General features: G+C 42.8%; 1 protein-coding gene and 1 pseudogene across 2 annotated transcripts in view; one reads left to right on the top strand and one right to left on the bottom strand.

The window, feature by feature from the left end:
- The window catches only part of LOC310786564 (histone H3.2 pseudogene), a 383,278-nt pseudogene that overhangs the window by 49,440 nt on the left and 316,126 nt on the right, over nucleotides 1-17,712 (top strand). The window lies entirely within an intron of this gene.
- Nucleotides 8,818-12,352, bottom strand: LOC310786968 (uncharacterized protein; the record flags this gene model as incomplete). The annotated part of the gene is made up of 4 exons (XM_083648298.1): nucleotides 12,168-12,352; nucleotides 11,677-11,894; nucleotides 9,863-9,995; nucleotides 8,818-8,908 (listed from the first exon to the last, which is right to left on the bottom strand). Exons 1-4 carry the CDS (start codon nucleotides 12,206-12,208, stop codon nucleotides 8,818-8,820), a joined length of 483 nt encoding a protein of 160 aa, XP_083504424.1. The 5' UTR covers nucleotides 12,209-12,352.

Here is a 17,712-nt window from a genome sequence, read left to right as displayed (position 1 = left end):
TCTTAGTGGTGTTTTGCTTACTCAAGCGTTTCTGGCGATGTGCCTGTAATATTCTATCTCATCCAAATATAGCTGCGCCTACATTTCCTCACTCTATATATTGTCGTATTTTACCAATAAAATCATAGACACTGATTTGGGTTGTGTTATTTTGAATCCAATGACGATGATGATCAATGGTCATTAGCTTGCGGTGGAGGCAGACCTCATGGACTCATGGAGAGCGAAAAAGGTGACAGACACCAGAGCAGATATAAAACCACTCCGAAATCCTCCTATTTTGGGATCAAAAGGGGTGACTACTTAGCATCCCTGGACATGACCATTGCGATGTAACACAGTAAGCAACATGGACCTGGGTCCAAAGCCAAATTCGACTTCACCAATCAGCACACTGTCTATTTTTAATATTGTAACCTATTTATTTGGCATTTCAAGTGCCCAATTCACTGTCCTGGGGGAGGGAAGGGGGGGGGGGGGGTGGATTGGGCACAAAACCATTTATCAGAATTATTTAAATATTTATTTATTGTTATTATTATTAAAGGAACACTGCCCATTTTCAACCAGCTTTGTATCATTAGAACATCAGTAGTATATCAGAAAACTGTAAACTGTTTTGAAGTCTGTCATTTAATTTGACAGTTATTGAGTGTTAAAGTGTGGACCAGTGACATCACTGGTCCACAGTAACTCAAATTAATAACTCATTAACTCAAATCAACTCTAAATAACTGTCAAACTAGATGAATGACTTCAAAACCGTCATCTAGTTTCTGATCCACAAGGTTCTATTATGGGCCCCATACTTTTCGGTTTATATATAAATGATTTACCCAACAATTGCAAAAGAGCCAAATGCCAAATGTATGCGGACGACACAATTGTTTATGTGTCTGCAAAAACTCCTCAGATGGCAGCGGAAATACTGTCAAAAGAAATGTCTGGTGTGTCACAGTGGCTCCAAAATAATCATTTGACTTTGAATTATAAGAAGACAGTGTCGATGTGCTTTTCCATTAAGAGGAAAGCCAACGAAAATTATGGAGTAAAGATCAATGAGATAGAGATAAATCAAGTAGACGAGTTTAAATTTTTAGGTGTTATTTTAGATTCTCAACTTAAGTTTGGTAGGCATGTGAAGAAGCTGTGCAAAACTGTCAAAACCAATTTAAATTGCTTTCGCCTGATTAGACATTATATACCCCTTAAGGCAGCACAACAGTACATGCATGCCATGATATTTTCCCATTTATCATATTGCATAACCGTTTGGGGTCAGGCTAACCAAACAACACTGGCACCCATTAGGTCATTATATAAACAGGCACTGAAAGTAATGGACCAGAAACCTGTTCGATGGCACCATTGCCAAATTATCAATAAATATAATTTACTAAGTTTTGACAGTTTTGTCGGCTTCTCATTTTTAAAACTTATTTTTAAATGTGTGAACAGCCTTGCTCCAGAGATACTTTGCCAGTTAATAAACAAACAAGACGGTGGTATTAGAACTAGGGGTGCAGCAAGCGGGAACTGTAGAACAGCGAAACGCAGAACAACATTCGGACAGTCATCCTTCTCGGTAATAGGTACCAAATTATGGAACACATTACCACCAGAAATAAAAACATTGACAGAACTCACCGTATTTAACACACAAGCAAAACAATGGCTGAAACTGAAACAAGCCTGTGAACATTGACTTTTAGTATTGTACTATTTTAGTTTTCTGTCCTTATTTGTTTTGTGTTTTTGCTTTTTGTTTTTGTCTTTATTTTGTTCTGTTTTATATGGTTCGTTTTTAACATTTTGGTACCGTTTTAATTTTTCTCTTGAACTTTTGTTTTAAAGGCCTAACCAGGGACAGGGGTTGCAAATTAGCCTTGGCTAGAAACCTGTATGCATGACATCTCTTTTGTAGGTCATATGAAATAATGTTCTATGCATTTGTCCCTGCTCAATAAACGAATAAATAAATAAATAAAATATACTACTGATGTTCTAATGATACAAAGCTGGTTGAAAATGGGCGGAGTGTTCCTTTAATAATAATGATAATATTTATATATATTGATGAGCCACTTGAGTCACTCTATAAGAGAGCACTAAAATTATTTGATAAAAAAAAACCGTTCCTACCACTATTGTAACATCCTGGTCAAACACAACTTACTAAGTTTCAATAACTTAATTTCCTTTAAATATACGTGCACCATTTTCAAGGTACTAAATGGCCTTGCCCCTCCCCCGCTAAATGAGTACATCAATCAGAGACCTGTATCTGGATCCACAACCAGAACCACCAGAGCCTCAATTAGAGGCGATTGTGTTATCCCATACAGGCGCACCACCTTTGGCCAGACAGTTCTGTCTGTCAAGGGTGGCAAACTCTGGAACACAATTCCGTCGGCCATAAGGGAATGCCCAACACTAGGCATGTTTAAGGGTCAAGTGAAGAGATGGCTGAAGTCCACTCAACTATGTACTCATCACTAGGGAATAGAACAGTATGTTTATACTGTATTGTATGTGTTGTATCTCTGTATTTTTTTTTATTTTTTTTATCTTATATCTGTTTGAGTAAGTCTTCTTTGTAGATCTTACTTTTTAGCTGGATGTTGATCCCAAACTCAGGTTTTAGTATCAGACTGTATATTCCTGTATATTTTGTACTTTGCACTTTGTACTTAGCTATGTAGAGCTCTAATCTCAGGTTCGCACTTTGCACTTTGCATTGTGTTTACATTTTAAATATGTTTCGTTGCACTAAGTTACTTTCCCCCCTATCAGGACCATTTCTCTGCATACTTGCACTTTGTATTGTGTTTACATTTTAAATATATTTTTGTTGCACTATGTTACTTTTTACCCCTACCATGACTCTAAGCCTGGGCAGGGGGACTAACAATGGAAATCAGTCCTGTGACTGCAATTGTCGTGCATTTACATTTTTTTTAAATGTTCATTAATGTACACCTGTCCTCTATCGAACAAATAAACGAATTGAAAATTGAAATTGAAATCAACTCTGATCAGAATCAGAGTGGTGGTGAGGTAACAGCATGAGGCAGCTACCTGTGCTTTTCAATGATTCACTCTCTCTGTTTCTTGAACTATGGGTCAGCACCCACCTGGGGTCAACATGGCTGTTTCTGGAGGGTCAAAAACACAACGCCTCCACGTAGGTCCTATCAGGGGGAGACTTTTTCTGCAGAAGAAGTAGGTGCCTGAATAACAAGCTAGCTTAATGCTGCGAGGTGGCAAAGTGGCAAATGCGTCATCATCTCCGACCTACGCATGTTCGAGCTTCAAGACTTCAAGTCGCAAAACCATGGATGGCATCGGCTACAGTGCTAACAGCTAATAACATTACCATTTAAATGTATGGGTTTAACCAACTACTGGAATTGGTATGCTTATTGGTCTGTACAATATTATATCGATTATTTGGACAATACGATATTTGTTGATATCATAAGGTTTGCCGTGATACAATATTGAATTCAATTGAGGGGCCTGCGATCGATATTGGACGATGATATGCCCATTTAACCCCATCAGCACAATAGCTACAAAATGTAATACCTCTCAAATGGCGATTAAAGCTGCCCTCCAGTCAGTTTTCCACCTGTGTATAATCCTGCTGTACAGTGGAGATGAAAAGCTGCACGCGCCGTCATCAACTACGTCACCATCTTTTGCACCAAAGTTCGTCTGTTGGTAAGATGTTCCACTGCGACGTCATGGCTGGAGCACTGTTGTCCAAAAAGGATAATCGTGCATTCCTTTATCACTGGGAAATGGTAATCTTACGACTTCAAAGGTCATGGTGGGACAGTGACGTCACCAGAGCTGGTATTTCCCATTCCAAACTCGTAGGAGCCTCAGCAGCCCCGACCTCAAAAATCCAAGATGGCTGAGCCACGCAACAACAGTAGTTATAATCGTAGTAATGTTGTTTAGCACTTCTGTCTTGTTTGTGTCTCATTAAATCAGCTGTACACACAGCACGGCCTACTTCTATCTGTGTGGACATGAGGCTGCAGTGTTTGTATGCGCAAAATGCCGCGAAATGCCATGTTATCAACTATTATTGCTAACAATGGCTAGCCTGGCTAGCGACTGGATCTGACCAATGAACAGTGAACTTCCCAGCTCAAGTTTTCTGCAAATGGAACGCTAACAAAACGGATGTGACGTCATTTAGCCTCCACATCAGTTATTTTGCTTCAATACGATCTTCGTCTCCCTTCCAGCCGGTCAGACCGGAAACAGTATGGCTGCCTCCACCCCGCTAAACGTTCAACCAGAAGCCACATATTGATATAAATATCAGCATAACCAGCCAACAGATATCAAAGCTGGTGGGCATATAAGCAAAAGAAATTGAAAGAGCGTAACTCGAACTGGTTAAAAGTGACTATCGCGTCGTTTTGAGCCAGAACGAACGTTAGCAAACGTAGCTAAGCCAAGCTAACGGCAGATTGTATTCAATGTAATATTGTAGATTATTAATACGACAGGTGACGCGAGCTTTGACAACCATAAAGTCTGACGTCAGCACCCCCCTTCTAGCACATGAACCAATTGAAGAGTTTGAGCCCTAAATAATTTGTCAACAAAATACAGTGGCAACACTTTGGCTAATTAGCTTTTTAAGACTTTTTAAGGGCCTTCATTTTCCCTAAATTGATTGATCAACTTTTACTACTTTTCAAGACCCCGCGGATACCCTGTGAACGCATACTATTCTTGAAAATAAAATAAAAATGTGCCAAAAATGTTTGTTTTTTTAATTCATACAATCTTTTTACAATAATGGGTGGCCATGTTGAAATTATGTCAAATGGTGCAACTATGGGTTGAAAAATCATACCTGAGGGTTTGCGATTGCGAGTAGGAACTCCCGAGTTGACAGCGTTTTATTTGATTTTTCCTAGTAGCAACAAGTGGCAATTTGCGACCTGCAAGTTCTAAACGAATGCAGCAGAAGAAGCCCAACCCCCTACATTCTTTCCTCAAAAACAACAGGACCTCCTGCAAGACGGCCAGTAATACAGTGTGGACCGAGCTGCAGCATTAGCCACAGAATAGCCAATTTAACAATATGATCAAGCCACGGTGAGCGTTTGCTTTTCCTTACTCCTTTCTGCAGCCCAGACACCGCACCTATCAATCAATCCAGACCCAGGGGCCAGACAGGCAATGAGTCTGCCCATTCTGTTAGCGCCGCTTCATTTGTGTGTGTGTGTGTGTGTGTGTGTGTCTGTGTGTGTGTGTGTGTGTGTGTGTGTGTGTGTGTGTGTGTGTGTGCGAGAGATAACGAGACAGGAAATGGGAGTGTGTGTGTGTGTTGGAGAGAGACCAAATGAATGGGTGTTTAAAAGAGTGTGTGTGCGCCTGAGAGGAGAGAGGCCGTATGGGAAAGAGAAACGGGCGAGAGAGCAACAGAAAGACAAGCCAAGTAAAAAAGGAGAGAGAATGGGAAGATGGCACTATCTTGTATGTAAGCAGGTGTGTGTGTGTGTCTATGGGGCTGTGTGTGTGTGTGTGTGTGCATGCGTGTGTGTGTGTGTGTGTGGGGGGGGGGGGGGGCTGCATTTACCAGCTGGAGGCTAAAGCTAAATTTATAGTTATTAGAAAGTGTCGCTCAGCACATGGTTGCAGACGAAAAATAAAGTGTCGCTCAAGGTGTTGTATTTATACTTCAGAAGACGTTCGCCTCGGTTCAACGGTCATGTGACACTCGAACGCTATAAGCAGCTGCAGACAAGAGAGGGAACGAAATGCACAGTGAAACCACCTCGGAGGCAAGATGTAACGTACTTGGCTGCAGCCGCATATAAACAGCACACAACCACACAACTCACCTCCTCTCGCTCTGGGAACAACAAGGAAGTGAAGCGCGTGCCGACTATATACTGTCTATATAGCCAATCAGACTTGTGCGATACTATGACGTAGTCAGCGACACTAGACATTTCACCAGGTAGCAGACACTGATCGCCCACACTTGAACATGTCGACTCAAGTCCTCATTTCTGTCGGCGACCGTTTCAAAAGTGTCGGCAGACATTTCACTGCCAACAGTTTTTCCAATACAGTAGGTAGCTTCTGCCAAGGTTTTTTTTGAGGATTCTGGCTCATCTTTCAAGAGCCGAGGATTATTTTCTGCTAGGACTTTGTGAACACAAAATATCTCAAAATAACTAATAGAATGTGTGCTTTCTCTGTCTAAAAGAGTTAGTTTTTATCATGTTCTGTTATGTACAGTAGGCATTAGCAGTTGAATACAGCATGGTTTCAGCGTCTGAGAAGGAAAGCTGAGAAAAATGCATTTTTGTGAAATTCGATAGAACAGGCAGATCAGGTTTTCGCCAAACCATTTTCATGAGAATGGTTTCCTCACGCTTTTTCCTGCTGTTTTTGCTCGGCTTTCTCTAGTCTGGAGAGCACTGTCGCCACTTAGTGGGTCGGTAAAATAGGTTATACACATTCAATAGCTCCCATATTTTTATAGGAGATGTAAAAGGGTTTGATCCACGTCCCACCGTCAAATTTTTTTTTTTTTTTTTTTTGACGAGTTAACTCGTCGACGGCAGTCAACCGTTGTTGTTTTTTTGACGAGCTAACTCGTCGACGGCAGTGAACGTGTTAAGTGTGCATCCAGACTAATTCTGACGATACAGCGATTCGCTGCAGGATCGTGCTCCTGTTACCCCCACCCCGAACACACACACACACACACACACACACACACACACACACACACACACAACCCTAGCAAAAATATTAGTCAAATGTTTCATATAACCATAATTGTTCAATACATCGAATAATTATTCCAGCTGTTTTAATGGCTACTTTTTTATTCTCAAGTGAAAGCTGAGGAAACCAAAGGTCAAAAAGTCTTCAAAGTAATAGTTTCCATAGGTTTTCATGTCTTTACCACCAGGCAATATTTGTCACGTCTTCGGAGCCGTTGTTATTTTTAACCTGCTGCACGGTGCTGGAAAATGCTGCTACCAACGAGAAGGAATGTTAGTCACACAGAGCAGTTCACTACCAGTGCTGATTCGGGACTGCAACTGTTGAATGTGTGTGTTGTAACGGATGATACCCTCTGAAACTGTGTCTTCAAAAAACACGATATTCATATCAAGGCAATCTACATTTAGATGATCATCAACATCATTGCATTGCCCAGGCCTGTTCTATGGATTTATAGTGCAGGAACTCACAGACAAGCTACATGTGTCTGCAGGCAGACTGTAGCATGGATACTAATGTCAACAGCATAGAGAGCCAAAGTGAAACAGTGTATGTACACTCTTAAAACTACTGGGCTAAAAAACAACCCAACCTTAACCCCCCCCCTGGGTCACTATTGGACAGGACACATGGTGGGCTGATTTAGCCCAGGTGCTGGGTTTTACTATTTAGCCCATAATACTGGGTTGTTCATTTGACCCACCTAGTGAGTTACATTGACTCTATTGCTGGGTTATATTAACCATACATTGGGCTATTTGCTGGGGTGTTCATTTGACCCAACCTTGAGTGAAATTAACTTTATTGCTGGGTTAAACATTACCCATATTCTGGGCTATAATAATAATAATAATAATAATAATAATAATAATAATAATAATAATAATAATAGTTATTATTATATAACTATTATTATTGTTATTATTATTATTACAAATATTATTTTGTTTGATTAATAATAATTTCCCATAATCATACAAACACACTATACAAAAAAGGCCACTGTAAATGTGCATTTAATTACATTTTACAAAATGTACAGCTGCACAAGGGTACACACAACGCCATGTACCTCTAATGTGGCTTTGTGTATACAGGCAGGCTAAATAAACCAACAAACAAATCACATTGCTCAGGTTTGGATGCATATAATCTCAGTATATCTACTTCCCTCAGTATCTTGCAAAATGGCTGTATATAAAAACACCAGTTGATGGAACAGCTTCTTAAACACAAACAGTGAATAGCATAAGCATAGCATAAAATCAGTGTATAAAAAAAATTAAATGTATCAATCTGTTTGTAACGTGGGCTTTGGGGACCACCAGGGGTCCTTGAGGGAGTTATAACTGATGAATTGTTAAACTTCAGCATTATTTCATTTACAAGACGTTGACACAATTAGAGAAAGTATAATACTGCAAGTATTTAGATTAGATTCTCTGTTCTCTCTCTACCTACATACCGTCATGGGCTTCTGGACAAAATGATATCTGACAATAAAAACATTCTCAGATTTGAGTTCAAGAGACTGTACATCTCTGTAGTGTACATCTAAGGTCTGTAAATCTAATGTGGACTGAATTAGGGGTCCTTGATATGAAAAAGGTTACGAATCACTGCTTTAACACACACACACATATACACACACACATCTATATATCAATATGTATATCTATATATCAATATCTATATCTATATATATCTATATATATCTATATCTATATCTATATATAGATATATATATATCTATATCTATATCTATATAGGTGCAGGTTGAAAACACTTGTCTTAAAGAATCAGATGGGGTCTCATGTCCGTCAATATGATACACCGCATGCTGGAGAAATTCCCAGGTGGGGAGGCACCGCTTGGTGTAATTGATGTCAAACACAAAGAAAGTCTTGAAACAAACATCTACAGCCTCCATCAAAGAGTCACTGTTTCGATGCCGTGGCCTGAAACATGGCACGTCTGGCACGTTGTCATCTTTTTCCCCATGATGGTGAAATCACTGGGTTGTCTGCATTATCCCCGCTCTGCTCACCTGCTCTGAGTTTTAGTCCACTTCAGGGCATGTCTCGGAGGCACAGCTGTGGTGACTGTGGTAGAAGGTAGATCCATCGCGTTTACACTGGGCAGCAAACAGACAAGAGGAAAAACATTTATTGGAATGCACTTTTTCCCCTCCAATGCTCGTATATTTTCCTGAGTGAAGGCATGAGTAGGAATAAAACACACATTTCTAACTAGAAGAACGACCGCACTGCGGATATATGCCTCCGCCAACAAGTGAGCAGTCGACATCCATGCATGTCCAGACTTGGATGTTTGAGCCAAATGTGAAGAAATTCAGGCGTTACTGAGAGATTGCATCGAGCTTGAAAATGGCATTCGTGAGGTCACAGTGACCTTGACCTTTGGCCACCAAAATGTATTCCGTTCATCCTTGAGTCCACATGGATGTTTGAGCCAAATGTGATGAAATTCAGTCGAGGCGTTCCTGAGATATTGCGTTAACGAGGTAGAAAATGGCATTTGTTAGGTCACAAATTTAATCAGTTCATCCTTGAGTCCAAGTGCATGTTTGAGCCAAATGTGATGAAATTCCTTCAAGGCGTTCTTGAGATATCGCGTTAACGAACATGAGACGGATGTACAGACAACCCAAAACCATAATGCCTCCGGCTCAGCTATCGCCAGCGGAGGCATAAATATGAGTCTGTGTCATCTCATATGTGTGATCTCATATGTGTGATCTCCTGACAAAGAGCCAGGGGTTAGTAGTAGTATTAGTCACAGTGAGAATGAGACTTCACCTGGCCTGGGCGGAGAGGCTACTGTGCTTTTGTGGCTACTGACATGAGTGAAAGGACAGTCTGGCTTGGTGCACCTTGCATCATGTTCGGATGGACAAAGTGGCATTTATCCCAAAATTTGCAGGTGGGAAAAGTCCTACAGAAAGAAAAACAAGACATAAATATTAATAATTTTTTAAGCAATTTAGCTCCACATTAAATTAAGTCTAATGCCTTGAGTGATTAAAAAAAAATGCCTTTGTCCCTTTTTTGTTTGTTAAAAAACTCACTTGCACTGCATTGTCGAGTGATGGTACTGGTACAGACACTCGTCTCCACTTTTGAACTTGCAGAGCTCCAGAAGCTTCTGTTTCTTCAAAGGCGCACCGTCCTCCTCCCAGGGCTCAGTGTACATTGCATCTTCTGGGGAGAAAAGAGGAGAGAATGGAAGAGTGAAGGGATAGGAGGACAGAGATGATCTACAATATAGATGATAGATGATTAGCTAGTGAGGGCATTTATCTGTCTGTCTGTCCCCACATTAGACCAACCACAGCTCACACTGCTACGTGCATGACGTCACAAAAGAGACATTTGACATCAAACAGAACTGAATCCAAAAGGAGGCACAAGCAATGCTCAGCCCACCAAAAATGTTAATGTCTGCAAAAATAACCAAGCAAATATTAAAAGAAAAAAATCTATATCTTAGTTTAATGTAGATGCAAAGGAACTTGCAATCAGCCTGCCACAAAACGCATCCCAGGAAAAGACCTAAATACCAACCTAAATTTACATGGGAAAAAAATCGCCATGCACGGTGTTTGCATCCCTGTTTGTACTTGCTCAGTTCTTTGTACCATTTAATTTCTCAAGCACATTTAGCAATGTGCCTGTAATATGTGTTACGTTGAAGTAATGCTATGCCTAAGTTATATTGGATTTTAGAAATTCATACACAGATGCTGATTTTGTTGCAATGTTGTTATTTTTTTCTGTGAAGTTTTGAGGTAGGCGGTGTTTTCCCCCTCTATAGGCTACATCTGTTGGTCTTTGCTTGGCTGCAGAAGCCCAGAGATTACTCCAGACCTAAGACCCTTTTACACAGCCTGTGAAAGCCGCAATCACTGTGGCATCGTTACGCCTCGCCTCCTGTCTAAAAGTCACAGGAACGTAATAGAGTGTCATTTTGTTACGCCTTTCGTTCCGCCAGTGGAGGTAGTCATAGCACCGAATCGACATCTGTCTTAAAAAGTCCCCGCGGGAAGACAGATTGAAGCTCAGCTCATTCATTAAAAAAAGAAAAGAGGAAACCACCTCACACAGCAAGGTGAAAGGCATAAGTGAAAGTAAAAAAGTAGCCTATACGATCCACGACTGCAACAGGAGGAATGCTCCGTGCCTACAGTTTATGAGTAAGTAGGTTAGGCTATTCACAATCTGGGACTCTGGGACAGCCGTACCTTTTTTTTAGGCTTCCTGTACAGCGTGAATCTTCCGCCCGGGACTTCTGCCTCCGCGCAGTGCACTTTTGTTGTACCGGTGAATATAAGAGTTCCGTTCCTGAACGCTAGTGAATATATTATATACACATTTTGACATTTAGTATTCAAAATAAAAGCGACGCAATGTATGTTTTTAAAAGGCACCGCTGCGTGGAAGTGGAAGTCCCGGGCGGAAGATCCGCACTGTACAGGAATCCTAAAAAAAAGTTACGGCTGTCCCAGAGTCTATTTACGTGCCGAAAAAGACTCTGGGTTCGCAGATTGGGCTATTTATGCTCAAACAATGTTGACATTAGGCAAAATTAATGGACATAATAATAAGCTTAAAGACCTATTGCCGTTTTTCTCGCAATACCCCCGCAGAACTGCAGTCTGTCTAGCCTGTTGTACAGTATACAGTTTATCAGTGTTTATGAAATGCATCAGTAAGCATTGTGCTCTCATAATAGAGCTGGTAGTCAAATAAACTATTATAAAGTTAACATAAGTAATAATAAAGTAATGAATAAAAATCTGATTCACTGAAATAGACACGGACACAGAAATAACATTATTGTCCATTTGTGCTGAGGAATAAGACGACTGGGGGAAAAACCTACCAATGGCGTCTCTGGAGGACAGTTTGGGAACACAGGCGGTAGCAGGCTTCCCTTGGGCATTCTCTTTGCGAATGGGCGGGTGGCTTAGGTCGTCCTCCCAGGACCTGATTGTGGCAGCCAGGTCGGCAAACTGGCCTTTCCTGAGTCTGAGTGAGGATGCAGAGTGGGTCACAACTGGTGGGATGGGAGGGCACAGTTCGGAGCTGCAACTGAGGTGCCTGAAACGGTAGTAATATGTTGTCTCAGGCAGTGGTTTGCGAACCCAAAGGGGCGAGACAAAATCTCAAGGCACACCTATATACTGTATCCGTGCAAAATAGCCTCTAGTCTATAACGTGTTATCACTCTAAACATTTTTTATGGCAAATACAATTTGACAAACAACTATTACTCATGAGATTGTTATTAACAAAAGAAAATTCAGGAATTAATTTGAAACTTTGTAAAATTACTACATCAAAGCAGTTTTTGTATACTGTAGTTTTACCTACCTGCGGCGTGTTGGCTGTGCGTCCTGCGTGGGCGATGACATTGATGATGCTAGATATAGCGTTTGGAGATGGTGATGGCGTTTGCAGACGCTAGATAGCGTTTGAGAGGGAGATGGCGCCTGGAGACGCTGGATAGCGCTTGGAGATGGGGATGGCGAGCAACGGGAGTCCTATCTTGACCACAGGGTTCCACGATGACGGCTCGTTCGGCAGCCAAAACTGGAAGGGAGAGAACAGGTGAGTGAGTCAGCTGGCCAAGCTAACAGATTACTCACACGCAAGGATTCAGGATCTAGGAGATGACCTCTCCTTTTCTGATGCATTGAGAGCATTGATCCTGTGCTTACTCCAAGGGCTGTTTCCCCCCGTTGTGGTCCCGTCTGTGTCCCTTCGCCCCTCGGGTTTGCTCGGCACCACCAATCCCGAAAAATGCCAGCTGCCGCCAATTACTTCACTCTGCAGCTCGCCCCGAGGTGCAACTCGTGCAGGAAGTGATGTCATCAGGCGCACACACACACACACACACACACACACACACACACACACACACACACACAAACACACACACACACACACACACACACACACACACACAGAGGCATAAGACTGATTATGTCAACACTGATGTCATAAGGGGACACACACACACACTGACTATGTCATCAGTGATGTCATAAGGGGGCACATCACATCCAAATGCTTAAGTCCATGTTGTACACAACATATCATTAAACCAAATATCTGTCCATACCATCCCCAAAATATAGGCTAGTCTACATCATCCACACACACACACACACGCACGCACGCACGCACGCACGCAACACACACACAGACACACACACGCAGCACACACACACACACACACACACACACACACACACACACAACCAACTTCAACAGCATCACAGCCTGGCAGATGCATACTGTATGTCACTGACATGCACTAGCTACAAACACTGCCAGCCAGAATATTTTTAATAACGTAACGTTACCTTGATGTGGTGATGTGGATAACTTCCTGGCCCATGACCATGCACTCTCCACGCCAAAAAGCATCAATCCCAGGTTTTCCACCAACTCCAACTTTAAATCAAAAAACGGGATTGATAATAATCCTAAAGAGTTTCCTCCTTGCAGTTACGTTCATGTTGTAGCTAGCCAGCCAAATAGGGAAGGCTGGCTTCATTGAACATGATGGTAGCGCTACTTAGCGTTAAATACATTACTTGCAGCTGTTTTTTCCTCCACTAAAACATGTCTTCCCACCTCCTGACTCCTTGGATCAGAAAACAATCCATAACGTTATATGATCAATACCTTGTTTGTATCGTCTAGATCATAAAATCACTGCTAAACATTTAGCGTTAGCAAAGTTGCTAAAGGCTGAGGTTATCTACTCCCCACCCGATTTATTGTCATAGCTAGCTAACGTTAACATCAGCCTCTTGCAATTATAAATTGGCTAATGTTACTCACCCATCTCAAATAACCGCATTCAAGACATCTCGGACTGCTGTAGCATTAGGTAGTCTCCAACTGCAGGGCAGAATCACCATTGTTAACAAAAGTAAAAAAGCTTGTCCACTCGTTTTTTTTAGAGACAAGTCAGTCACTAGCCAAAATTAGCGTTAGCTAGTTAGCTTGCCTTGTTCCTCTCTGATAAACAAAAATCCATTCAATAACGTATGTGTTGCTGTTTTGTTTGTTGTTTTTACCGTGGAGCCGAACCCACAGAGTTCCCATCCACTCCACAACATGCGAACCGGTAACATAAAGTTAAAAACATAGCAGTTATGCTATGTAATGCTACACCCATGGCAGTTTCACATAAGCTGTGTTGAGTCGACAGCAGTGCCCGGATCTAGGTTACAGTAGGGAGGGGGTAGCCTACTGGCTAGCTACTGTCAGGCCTCCTGGACATGTAGCAGCCTTGAAGTGTGTTTCTACATCCCGTTACACACAGAATGAAAGCCACTAAATCCCCCATGATGCCATCAGTGAACTGAGCTCATGCTTTTACCACAACTTATTTAAAAATAATATAAATAGGTATTCATATAACCTACCGTAAAATCCTGCTCACTTCTTAATATGGGAGAGGAGGGAGACAAGCTGCTGCTTCCAGAAAATTCCACTGGACTGAGGGGCCGGCGGGAAAATGAATGGACCAGGACATGGGCCAGAGTAGCCCAACCAGATGTCCAACCGCAAAATACCCCCTTAAAGCCCTCTTACCCAATCATATTGGGCTATGAGCAGCCCAAGAGTGTGTTTATAGTACCACAGCTAGCCCAGAATACTTGACCCAGGTGAATAGACCAACTATATGTTTACACAAACAGCCCAGGAGTTTTTACTGTGTAGTCTTTCTGATTTATAACTTCTACTGCAACAGTTTGTCGACAAACTGGGACTTTCTTGACATGCAAAGTTAGGTTTTAAATTGACAAAATTAGCGTTGGCACCCCGTGGCACAATTCAAACGGGATCAAAAAAGTAACCTTATTCTCCGTCCACCGCCATTCATATTTCTCGCAGCGCTGGTACAGGGAGAAAGCAGGAAGTGCAGCGCTGGTACAGGGAGAAAGCAGGAAGTGACGTTTCACTTTGTAGCTTCTCTCATCTCCATCCCTGTAGAGCAGTGTTTCTCAAACAGTGGTCCACTGGTAGTCCGAGGGCGCCCCCTAGTGGTCCACGAGTAGATTTTTCTTTTTCCCCCTTTTTTTCCCCTCCCACTATCCAATCAGAGATATGTTACGTTTTCTGGGAAACGGAAGGTCAGATCGCGATGCCTGCTATGGACTATATGTATTTTTTCACCCCGAATCCAACGCCACCAGCTACGAGTTTCTATGAGTTACGGTTGCAGAGATACGTCCACTCCGCATGCAGGAGAGAGACAGAGTAGAGCGGGGGTTGGGAGTTCCAAGTTACTGACCAAACACTATTTCAGTGATTGCTGTCAGAATATAGAGCCATTTAACACTTATTTGAACACCAAAACATCACTGAATGCAACTTTAAGATGGCAAAAGATAGCCTATTTGACTTTGGCAACATTGTGCATTTGTTGAACTTGAAAAAACTTTCTTTGAACTTTGAATAGATTTGAACTGAAAAGGAGAAATAAATGTAAAAAAAAGAAAAAGGTAAATGGACTAAAATAAATTGTATATATTTTTTATATTGGTTATCTTGCTTTCATAATTGTGGGAAGCCAGAAATTTGATTAATTGTACAGCCTTAATGCTATTTGTCATTTAATTAGCCTGTAATCTGTCATTTACAGTTGAAGTAGTAGGCCTATTGCTTTTGGGGATGTTTTGGGAGTTAGGTGGTCCCAGAGTTTTTATTTATTGGGTTAAGTGGTCCTTGGTCTGAAAAAGTTTGATAAACACTGCTGTAGAGGAAGGAGGACAGCCACTTTCTTCATGTGTATTGTGAAGGTGAGCCGGCGGTGCTGGAGAGCGGGGAGCTTGTCTGTCGGCATTCTGTCCGTCGGCGCGCTCACCTGTCGGCCGGCGCGAGCCACTGATAAATGTGTGTGTTGTGTGTGTGTGTGTTGTGTGTTGTGTGTGTTGCTGGGGAGTAAATGGCGGTATCGATTTGAGGTCTGGTCCGGGGTGTCAGGAGAGGTGCAGGGCTAATTTTCAGCGGCGGGGCTATAATGGGAAGTCTGTGCCTATTTGTGCACGATTGTGTGTGTGTGTGTGTGTGTGTGTGTGTGTGTGTGTGTGTGTGTGTGTGTGTGAACGCGCCCACCGTGGTCCATGTTCCACCTGGCACAGTGGATTAGGTGCAATTAATCTTAGTTAAGCAAACCCCGCAGAGACCTGCCTGCCTGACACGCACGTGCACACACACACACACACACACCTGACACAAACATGCACACACTGTGTGTGTGTGCCTCTCGCCAAACTGACGGAAGTCGCCTCAGGCAGAACCACACGTAATCTACACATTCACGTGTGACGTCACAACGCTGCGACGCTGTGTGATACCGGTGTTTTCAGCTCTGCCTATTACGACTTATTTTGCCAATTCCTCGCCTACCTTTTGCTATCTTATCTTTTCTCTGCCTGCGATATCACATCGCTACTCAATAACTCTTCTCTCTCAATCCGCGGACATCTGAAACAACCGTTCTATCGCTAAACGTTAGCCTAGCCGCCTGCTAGGCTAACGTAAACAAGAGCTGCTAGCCACCAGCTAGCAGCTAACGCTAAACTGTTTACAATGCCCTCGCTCTCCCCCCCGGATAATCACCATGCTACGGGACTATTCAACACGACGACGCTTAGTGGATCCGTGGAATCACGCTCATTTCCTTCGGATGATGAAGTTTTCTTCAAGCTGCTGCCTGATACTACTTCAACACCAGCTCCCTCAGTATCCCGAGTCCTCATCGCACAACAACTAGCCACAACATCCGAGCGACTGGTCCGGCGTCAACCTAGGCTACCAGCCTCTGCTCCCAATGACCTCAGGTCCCCGGACTGGCCCGGACTGGTCCGGCGTCAACCTAGGCTACCAGCCTCTGCTCCCAAGGCCCCAGGTCCCCGGGCACCGCAACGGCGTGAGCTGCTTCTGGCCGCAGCACTACGACACGCTCCTGACATGGCTAACGCCAGCCATCCCCCTCCCGAATCGGGTAAGATCGATCCAATTCTTACTATCCACTCTCTCTTAGATATGATTAATCTATTAGAAAACCGTGTTTCCCAACTAGAGAACGATAAACGCCAGTCACCTAATGATAGTCTTGTTACACTTCCCTGATCATTTACAATGTACCTCAGTAGCTGATGTGTATTGTGAATTAAGCGAGGATGCTAGCTGCGGTCCAGCTGGTGCCCCCGTTAATGCTACTCTGCAGCACGAGCAGAACAACCCGGCCAATGTCTCGTTGGCCCCACAGTCTGTGGATGATGGGTTTACAGTTGTCTCACGCTGCCGTGGCGTTAAACGTGCACAGCCCGCCGCTGTGCAGCCCGTTTCCCAACAAACCACTTCGGTTGAGGTCCGGAATAGATTCACGCCGCTTGCTAACTCTCCTGTTCAGCATGCTGCGTCGTCCGCTCCGCCCGACAATATTAAACCCTCTATTCTATTGATTGGAGACTCTATAACCCGCAATATCAAGCTTAACACACCAGCCGAGATAGTTTGTCTGCCCGGGGCCAGAGTACCCGACATTGAAGCTACTCTTAGGGTGCTAACAAACAGCCATAAACAGACAATTACCCAGGCTACCCATGATAACATCATACTACACGTTGGCACCAACAATGCTAGGTTTAAACAATCGGAGATCACAAAGCACAGCATAACTAGGACCTGTGCTTTTGCTAGCAAGATGAGTCGGCATCCATTAATTGTCTCTGGTCCCCTCCCTGTCACACTTAACTCTGACATTTTTAGCAGGCTGTTTTGGCTCAACAACTGGCCGGCCAAACACTGTGCTGATAAGGGCTACCTATTCTTAGATAACTGGCCCTCTTTTAGAGGCATGACTGGCATGCTTAAGATGGATGGCATC

Source organism: Poromitra crassiceps (genome assembly GCF_964638095.1).
Source record: "Poromitra crassiceps genome assembly, chromosome: 12".
Taxonomy (NCBI): Eukaryota; Metazoa; Chordata; class Actinopteri; order Beryciformes; family Melamphaidae; genus Poromitra; species Poromitra crassiceps.
The sequence above is the reverse complement of the archived record's forward strand: the minus strand, read 5'-3'. Positions and strand labels throughout refer to the sequence as shown.